At 43.3% G+C, this 9,627-nt stretch overlaps 1 protein-coding gene across 2 annotated transcripts; it reads right to left on the minus strand.

Moving 5' to 3' along the window:
• Nucleotides 1-4,205: 4,205 nt before the first annotated feature.
• Nucleotides 4,206-8,609, minus strand: LOC147463381 (pentatricopeptide repeat-containing protein At2g27610-like). Of its 2 annotated transcripts, none has more exons than XM_086488568.1 (2): nucleotides 8,365-8,609; nucleotides 4,206-8,288 (listed from the first exon to the last, which is right to left on the minus strand). In XM_086488568.1, exons 1-2 carry the CDS (start codon nucleotides 8,497-8,499, stop codon nucleotides 5,268-5,270), a joined length of 3,156 nt encoding a protein of 1,051 aa, XP_086344694.1. In that variant the 5' UTR covers nucleotides 8,500-8,609; the 3' UTR covers nucleotides 4,206-5,267. The 2 variants fall into 2 exon arrangements, with proteins under 2 accessions (XP_086344694.1, XP_086344686.1); XM_086488560.1 differs by having other exon boundaries at nucleotides 4,206-5,055; nucleotides 5,222-8,547.
• Nucleotides 8,610-9,627: the final 1,018 nt, after the last annotated feature.

The raw sequence follows: 9,627 nt of genomic DNA on the forward strand, positions 1-9,627 counted from the left end.
AAATTCAAAAAATTGGATGGCTGCCATGCAATCAAAATATAATGCACTTATAGAAAATGACATATGGACTTTATGTGATTTGCCTCCTGGCAAAAAGTCCATTGGTACGAAGTGGGTTTACAAGTTGAAACGCAAGCCGGATGGTGAGATTGATTGCTATAAGGCTCGACTTGTTGTTGCAAACAGTTATGCACAACAAAAAGGCATAGATTATGAAGAGACTTTTGCTCCCACTTGTTGTATGATCACTAGTGTGCATTTTCTATGTGCATTGGCAGCTCAATTTGATTGGGATGTACATCAATCAAACATTGTTAATACTCTCTTGAATGGTAACATATTTGAGGAAGTTTATATAACACAACCTCGTGGTTTTGTCATTAAAGGGTAGGAGGATAAAGTGTGAAAATGTAAGAAAACTTTGTATGGGCTGAAGCAATCTCCTCGTGATTGGTACGAGAAGGCTGACACTCATTTGGTCAAACGAGGCTATCGTAACAGTTCAACAGAAAGAACATTGTAGGTAAAGCGTGAGGGTGATGTACTTCTCATTGTCGTTCTCTATGTGGATGATTTGTTGATTATTGGACCAAATGAGAGACATATTGCTAACTTTAAGGCTAATTTGAATGCTACTTTCAAGATGAAAGATTTGGGGCTGTTGTGTTTGCAGTCTTACAGGCCAAGAGATTTATGCATAGCCTTGGGTCTAAGCATTGGCAGACTGTAAAGAGGAATTTTCACTACTTGAGAGGCACTTTACATCTTGGCTTGTTTTATCTCAAGAAGGGATTATTGATCATTGCTGCCGGATTTACATGCTTTTTCGAACTGAGATTGGGCTGGTTGTTTTGACACACAAGTGTCCACAAGTGGTTTTTGTTTCATGCTTGGCAGTTCATGTATCTCATGGTTGAGCAAGAAGCAACCTACTGTGGCCACTTCTAGTTGTGAGGTTGAGTACAGGGCAATCTTCACAGCTCAGTTGAGTGTATAGGGCTCACACGCCTTATAGCTTATTTGGGTGTTGGACAGTACATTGCCAATATCATCTACACTAACAGTTAGAGCGCATTAGCAGTTGCAAAGAACCCAGTTTTTCATGCTAGCACAAAGCACATTGAGGTGCATTACTACTATGTCAGGGAGAGGCTCTTAACAGGAGAGATCAGCTTGGCTTTTGTGTCAACACAGGACAACCTTGCATATATTTTCACAAAGGCGTTGTCACTTGAGAAGTTTGAAGCTTTCCGCAAACCTTTGGGCTGACTCCCCTTTGTGGATTGATCATGTCCTCATAGGGCACGACATTTCCCTATATTCTATGTGCTAGCTCTCGTTCACTGTGCAACCTATTGTGGCCACTTCTAGTTGTGAGGTTGATTACAGTGCAATCTTCACAGCTACAGTTGAGTGTGTAGGGCTCACACGCCTTATGACTGATTTGGGTGTTGGACAAGACATTGCCAATATCACTTACACTGATAGTCAGAGCGCATTGGCAGTTGTAAAGAACCCAATTTTTCATGCTCGCACAAAGCACATTGAGGTGCATTACCACTATGTTAGGGAGAGGCTCTTAACAGGGGAGATCAACTTGGCTTATGTGTCAACACAGAACAACCTTGCATATCTTTCCACAAAGGCATTATCTCTTGAGAAGTTTGAAGCTTCCCGCAAAGCTTTGGGCTGACTCCCCTTTGTGGATTGATCATGTCCTCATAGGGCACAACACTTCCCTATATTCTATGTGCTAGCTCTTGTTCACTACATCACTCCCAGGGGGATTTGTTACCATATACATGTGGTCATGATGTGTGTGAACACACTTAGGACCACCGGGATATTATTTCCCACACTAGGAGAAAAAAATGTGCATTGTATATACGTCCATAAGTTGTGTGCCTTGAGCTTCCTTTGTCTTGTCCAAGCTATGTGTGCTTCCCTGCAACTCTAATTCCAACAATACATGTGCAACTATTGTAGAGTCTTCTGTGGAAGAAGATTGTGATGTTGATGTAGATACAGAGTGGGCTTTTAGTGCAAAGTGGGCTTTTGATTCTTGTGTCTATGATGCATGCATGTCAGTTTGCTGCAGATTCACATGTGTGGTATTTTGATAGTGGTGCTACAAAGCGTATTACCTCACATTGTGGTTTGTTTACCTCTCTACCATATACATGTGGTAGTGATGTGTGTGAACACATCACTATCACACACCCGACGGTCCTAAGTGTGAACACACTTAGGACCGCCGGGGAATTTTTTCCCTCACTAGGAGGTTTTTCCCCCCGTGTATTGTATATACACCCATCACTCTAGGGCTATCTAATCTTTCCATTGCACACTAAGTAATACACTCTCTATTGTGTACCTTGAGCTTTCTTTGTCTTCTCCAAGCTGTGTGTGTTTCCCTGCAGCCCTAATTCCAACATGATTCGCTTGAGAAGAGAGAATGGACAAAATAGGAGGATGGCACGCCATTGAGAGGTAAAATGAAGCATTGTGAACAAGTAGAGATGTAGTTTGATTTATTTCTCTAAACATGTTTGATTTCACAAGAGGTATGGAAAATGGACATGGCCTCATGTGGCAATTGTTTACTCGGTACGTTGTGTAGTACGAAGAAATATTTGCGACACTAGCATTGCTAGGGAGCCAAATGGGTGGAATGTTTACAATTTGTGAAGACGATGAAGAGTACGTCAATAAGCTTCATAGCATCTTAGACCAACAAGCCATTCATCTCAGAGAGATCCAAGAGTATGGAAAGAGGCAAGTGATTGAGTTGTTTGACGCGATTGAGGAAGGAGGATGCACGGTGCCAAAGCCAAGTATTGTAGAGCACCCATGGCCTAAAATGGAATCATTACTTTGAGTCTGACCAAATTTAGCGTGTGAACACTTTGTAAGCCCATGCGGACGGCCACACCTTTTTTCTAATTGAATGGAAACTTGTTCTTGCAAGATATGCAATGCTTTGAAATTGTTTAACTTTCTTAATTCCGGTTAAATTGATCAATGGTAGAGAGAGAGAGAGAGAGAGAGAGAGGTGCAATGCTTTGAAATTGTTTAAATTTCTTAATTTTAGTTAAATTGATCAAAACCTAGGAGAGAGAGAGAGAGAGAGAGAGAGAGGCCTTACTGCGGCCTTCCTATCAGCTCCAAGGCCTCTCTCTCTGTCTCCCTCTCTCTCTCTCTATGTGCACATGTCACCGCACTTTCCATTGCAATCTAGCACTTACAAGGTATTCCAAAAAACTAATATAAGATGTTTAGCTTTTATTGCTTTAGAGAGAATATGTCCACCCTCGGAAAGAACACTTCCTAAATCAATGGAAGGAGATATGGGCTGAGAGATACTTTCCTTGATACTATATAAGGATTAAGGATGAAATCTACCCATAAGCACAATAACCTATCATGGTTACATAAATAATAGCCTTAGCATAAAAGCAAACTAGGACTGAGATAAGGTAGTTAGAGTAGACTACTATGAAACAAATCTTGTTGTTGTGATACCATGTTGAAAATAGAGGGAGAGATAGAGAGCCAAGCACAAGAGAGACAAATGAAATGATAAGCATACAAGAATAGAATCACAACTACATGAGCTTGCGTAAGCCCAAGTGACATACAAGTGACATGGCTGCTAAGGTCCGGGAGTCTAAGCTATGATGGAAAGGGTTTCCGTTCTTGAAGAGTGTAAACTAGTCAACACTGCCCTCTTCATCTAATCAGTGAACTGAACCTATGGGAGGAGCCCTCTTGTGAAAAATACAATGCTGAAAAAAGGACGAAGGATGGAGACACACGAAGATTTAGAAATTTTCTCATGTAGGAAAACCGAGTAGTTCTCAGTGTTTTTTATACAATGCATAACATCATGAGCTTCTGCTCGAGAGGCACTACATACCTAGCTAGGTACGATTGGGGGCAGGGGACACTGGCCCCCCCAACCGGGCCGGCGGTCCCCTGCCCCCAATCGTCCCTAGCTAGGTATGTGGCGCCTCCCTCACAGAAGCTCATGATGTTGAGGTAAGTCACAATGTGAGAAATATTGTGAGAATTTGTCCAAAACTTCTTGTGAGAGGTAGCATGGTTACTGGATAGTTTAAAGGGAATCAGCCATGCATGGCTTAAGGGCAGAACAAAAGCCGGCATCGCTTAGAGGCATTTTGTCCATAACTTCTAGAGAAAACTCAGGCGAAACATTTCCCCTTCTTAGGAAGAGGTCCTCATGGAAAATAGAATAAAGATCCCCTCGGGTCTAACTCATTACATTGGGGAGGACCACTGATTTGACACGGAGGGAGCTTGTTTCCATGGTGCTTGTCAAGAGGACCAATTACGCAGCTCTCAACATAGACAAGGCTCAATGAGACAGACATCCAAGGGCTTGAATCAGAAGCAAGGAAGGAAATAAAAGGATGAATCTTCTCAATCTTGTGAACCACCAAGAAATAGGTTATTTGCCGTAAGTGTGGTGAGCCGGGCCATATTTGGAAGAACTTTCCAAAGAAGTCCCCTTTGGCTAATGCTACTATCGCTCGTGCTATAGCATTTGTAAACACACTTCACCAACATAATTTTTCACATGGACCTAGAAATCCAGATGATGTTTTCAAGATCCATGAATATGATTTCGAACTAATCATAAACACTCAAGAAAATTAGATAAGAGAAAAACTCTTGCAGAGATTGTTTTGTGCAGACTTGTTTCATCCTTTCCTATTATTCCTTCCATGGTGTTGTATTGGCCTTAATCGGATCACAACTTATCTGCAAAATTCTATGCTTTAGTAAAGTTTCCATTGGGCTTGACATGCTTGAGCAGCTTGTCAAAAGCAACAACTGAGCATGGTTTCTTTCATAACAAGATTTTTGAAAAACATTCCCATTGCTTTTGTTTCTTCCCAGTGAAAGCGCCTTGCATAAGTGGGATATGTGAAGGTTTCACTGATTGACCCAATGCTTTTAATATTAGGATATGGTACAATTGGATGACTCAAAACGCATTTCTCCCATGGTTCTGCCCACCACGAAATTGTCACCCTGCAGATAAAGGAAATAAAGTTATATTAATCCTGTCACCCAAAAAGGACAGAATTTTGGCTCTTTGCATAAGCCATGTATCCAACCTTAAGCTCCTGACTAGCAGACCATTTTCCCAGATATTCAACAGGAGAGCGAGAAACACGAAAAAGAGGACAAGACTTACCTTTGCACACAAGATGGTCATGTCTCATTAAAAACTACAGCTGGTATCACCAATAGTCTCCGCAGGAGCAAATGCCATTTTTGAAGTGGTGGAAGCGATTGGCATCCCTCACAATAATGACTCGCCTTGTTAGCTTTGAGATGTATTTGGAGGCAGTATGGCAATCTCCACAAACTCGTAAATTCTTTATAATATGGAGAGGAGAACCATGACTTGTGCTGATCAAACCAAAGGCAATTGCAAGCCTCTCACTGTGATGGCAAAGCAGCCTCTCTTTTTCCTCCTCCGATACATCATGTAGCACAATCTTTGTATCTGGAACATAACCCATTTCCTTGATCTCTACGGTCAAGTTTTCCAATTCTTCCTGTATTTCTCTTATCTGAGGATGTGAAGTATCCCTAGCTGCAAACTCATGTACTTTTCCATCCAGTGTGATTGAGCTCCAGCCTAACAACTTTTTAACGCCCCTCTCTGCCATGACCTTTCTTAACCTTACAGCATCCTCCCACTTACCAGCTGCAGAGAGGATGTTTGAGAGCATGATGTACACTGCATCGTTCTGAGGATCCAGCTCGAGCACCCTTTCTGCAGCGTACTGCCCTCTGTCAAGATTGTCGTGAAGCCTGCAAGCACTCAGCAGCGTCATCCATGCCACCATCCCAGGCTTACCTGGAATTTTCATGAGATATTTCTCACCTTCTTCAAGTCTTCCAATGCGGCCAAAGAGATCCATCATGCAAACACAATGGTCCTCTGTAGCAGCAATTCCATAGTCTTCTTCCATCAAATTGAAATATCTGCAACCCTCATCAATCATTCCTGCATGACTGCATGCAGAGAGGACACTTACAAAAGTGATGCTGTCAGGCCTAACACAATTCTTACCCATTTCACGAAAAATATCCACAGCTTCTTTACCATGCCCGTGCTGAGCAAAAGCTGCAATCAAAGCACTCCAGGAGACAACATCCTTTTTGGGCACTCTTGTGAACATGTCTCTAGCATTTTCTAGGCTCCCACACTTGCCATACATGCTGATAAATGCGTTCCCTACAACTACGTCCAGCTCCAATTCGCTCTCCATAAAACAAGCATGAACCAGTTTTCCCTCTGGTAATGCAGCAACACTTGCACATGCATCAAGGATACTCACATAGGTTACTCTGTTAGGCATCCCGCCTCCGCAAGCCATTTCCTGAAAAAGCTGAAATGCTTCCTTACCACACCCTTGCTGACCATACATTGCAATCATTGCACTCCAAGATACCACATCGTGCTTGGGCAAGTGATTAAATACCCTTCGAGCACCTTCAAGGTTCTTGCACTTACCATACATGGTGACAAGGGCAGTTCCAATCATGACATCAGTCTCAAAACCAAGGTCAACCAACTGATGATGCATTAATTGTCCGCCCACAAGAGCTGCAGAATTACAACATGCATCCAGTGCACTGCCAAATGTCGCCTTATTTGGCTTGACCCCCCTCTTGTGCATTTCACAAAGAATTTTTAGAATCTCCTCCACATCCTCAAGCTGAGCGTACCCCACAATCAAAGCATTCCAAGAAATAAGATCCCGTAGACACATACCCTCAAATGCCTTGCGTGCATATCCTACCTCTTTACACTTGCTGTACATAGTTATCAGGGCATTGACTACTGCTGTGTTTTGATTGAAACTGGTGGCTAGAATTGAGATGTGCACTCGTATCCCGTGTTCTATTACTAATGGTTTTGAGCAGGCACGGATCACACTAATAAATGTGACTCTATCTGGCATAGTACCTCTAGACCTCATTTTTTCCAAAAGTTCTATGGCTTCAAATGCATACTCTCGCTGAGCGTATGCTGTTAGCATTGCATTCCATGCAACCAGATTGTTATCTGGCAGTCTGTCAAGCAACGCTCTTGCCTCAAGTAAGTTTCCACATTTTCCGTACATACTGACAAGAGAACTACCGACCAAAGTATCTGATTCCAGACCCCACTTAATAATGCTGTCATATATAAGTTCACCGTTGCTCAACACTGTGGGAGTGCTACATATGTTGAGGATAGTCACAAACGTAATCCCATCAGGTTTAACCTTTTGTGGCTTCATTTGTGCAAATAGAGCAAGAGCCTCCTGGGGATGCCCATGTTGAGCATAGGCTGCAATCATTACATTCCACGTGACCAAGTTGCGCTCTGCCAAACCATCGAATAAGGTGCGTGCAGATATAACACTGCCATACCTACGATACATGTTGAGAAAAGCAGTATTCAGAACAACATCCGACTCCAAATTGCTACCCATAAATTGCACATGAATAGCTCTCCCAAGTTCCAAGCCTGATGTGTTGTCAAGCGTATTCAGAAGTGTCATGTAAGTGGCTCTGCCTGGAAGTCCACCCTCCAAAATCATCTGCCTGAAATGTTGAAAAGCATGCAAAAACCCACCATCATGAGAATAGGCTGAGATCAATCCATTCCATGAAAACTCGTTGCGCAATTGCATTCTCTCAAAGACATTTAAAGCATCCTTCAGGCTCCCACACTTGGAGTACATGTTAAAGATAGCATTTTCCACATTACAAGATACAGACCCACCATCAACAACAAGCAAAGCATGAACTAGCTTAGCCTCTTCCCATAGCTCAGAGCTTGTACATGCACGCAGAACACTAATATATGTGACATCATTTGGGCTTAAGCCTTGAAGATACATATTGTGAAGAAGACGGATGGCCTTATTACCATCCCGATGGTGAGCATGGGCAGCGATCATGATGTTGCAAGTGACGAGATTCCTTTGTGCCATGATGTCAAAAACTTTCGTGGCCTCGGGGAGGCTTCCACATGTGTCATACGCACGTACGAGGTGGTTTGCCAAGGGAGTCAGGTGTTCGATGCCATTGACGACAATACCGTGATGAGTCATCTCTGAGAAGTTGCGGAATTCTTGTAGTTCACAATCGGAGCTTACATCGGATTCGCCACGGCCCTGCATGTCTGAGAATTCTTCTGAAAATTCTTCTGCATGCTGGTGGTAGAAGGCTACCGAGACCCAGGGCCGTGTGAGTTCCTGTACGTGTGCGGAATTCCATAACTTCAGAAATGGCCGTGTGCATCCCAACAGAGGAGCTTGCCTATACACACACCTTGCTGCTTTTGCACCAATACATTGATTCATACAAACTCGGACATTTCGTTAAAATTTCTGCAATAGGGGAAAATCTTAGAGGGATGAGAGTCGATGGCGTCTCTGAGCAGGGCCGTGAGATTGGAGGTTCCATCTGCTTGGCAAGAGCTCGGACGTTCTATTGGTACCCGAGCTCCTTTGCGGAGGGTTTTAACCGCTAGCATGGACCCTCAAGGGCGAGGGATCAATGGCCCACATTAGGCGTCGCGAGGCGGGTGCAATTTGGGCCGTTTGAACTAAGTGTGAACTAAGAATGAACTCGGGAGGTATGTGCACCACATTGAATTCGGTGTGAACTTGACGTGAACTAAGTACGAGCTTGGTGTGAACTTGGGAGGGTATGCACACCACACCAAAATTGGTGTGAACTCAATGTGAACTCAGTGTGAAGTAGGTGTGAACTAGATGTAAACTCGTCCACAACGCCTTTGATCTATAAACTTATCACACACGTTTGTTTCAATGGACACGCGATAGCTTAGCGGTTGGAGTCAATTCCAAGGGGAAGAGGGTAGCGGGTTCAAGTCCCGGAACTGGAAAAGTGAAAATCTTTTGCATTCCCTAGGCAATCCAACGGTCACAATCAATCGGTGATCGTGAGCCATTGATCCCACCTCCCAAAAGGAGGTGTCAATCGGTGACGAGGGTGGTCTAGACTCTGGACAGCTCAAAACGGATACCGACTGGTCGGCGACTTGACTTGGTCTTTATAGCATAGGGGAGGTTTTTTTTTTTTTGTTGCAAAACCCACAATAGGTGGGTGAATATATTAGATAGCCTGAAAAGAATACATGCCATTCTGTGCTCTCCACGAGCCAATTACAACCAAAATCAGCCAAAAGCAGCATGATCACATTGCGAATCCAGAGAAGATTATGAAGCCCTCTTCCTTTGGCATGCTACGCTATTAGAGGAAATCTAGCAAGGGGCTATACGATCAAGCTAGAATAAAGTGAAAGATGGATATGTGTTACAAGCGAAAACAGTGTTACACAGCCCCACTATGTTGTGTTGTACTTTATGGGGTATCGTATGTCGTCCCATGGCTTGTGGGAGTGGGTGGCAGCTATGACAAGCAATAGGAATGCGATCCACCATATCATGGCGGTTAGGAAGGCTTCTACATAGCTGGATGTGATTCCGAACAAACTGTTCAGGATCTGGTTATGAAATGAGGTATTTGGGGTGCTTCTCACTTTGCTTATGCTATGCCTTGGACGCT

The sequence above is a fragment of the Adiantum capillus-veneris genome, chromosome 2 (assembly GCF_014529385.1).
Source record: "Adiantum capillus-veneris isolate H3 chromosome 2, ASM1452938v2, whole genome shotgun sequence".
Classification (NCBI taxonomy): Eukaryota; Viridiplantae; Streptophyta; class Polypodiopsida; order Polypodiales; family Pteridaceae; genus Adiantum; species Adiantum capillus-veneris.

Excerpts from the sequence above, each read along its gene's own strand:
- LOC147463381 (XM_086488568.1), bottom strand. The coding sequence starts at position 8,499 with ATGGAACCTCCAATCTCACGGCCCTGCTCAGAGACGCCATCGACTCTC. Across the intron at positions 8,289-8,364 it reads ATTGGTGCAAAAGCAGCAAG|GAACTCACACGGCCCTGGGT; the intron begins GTGTGTGTATAG and ends GCACACGTACAG.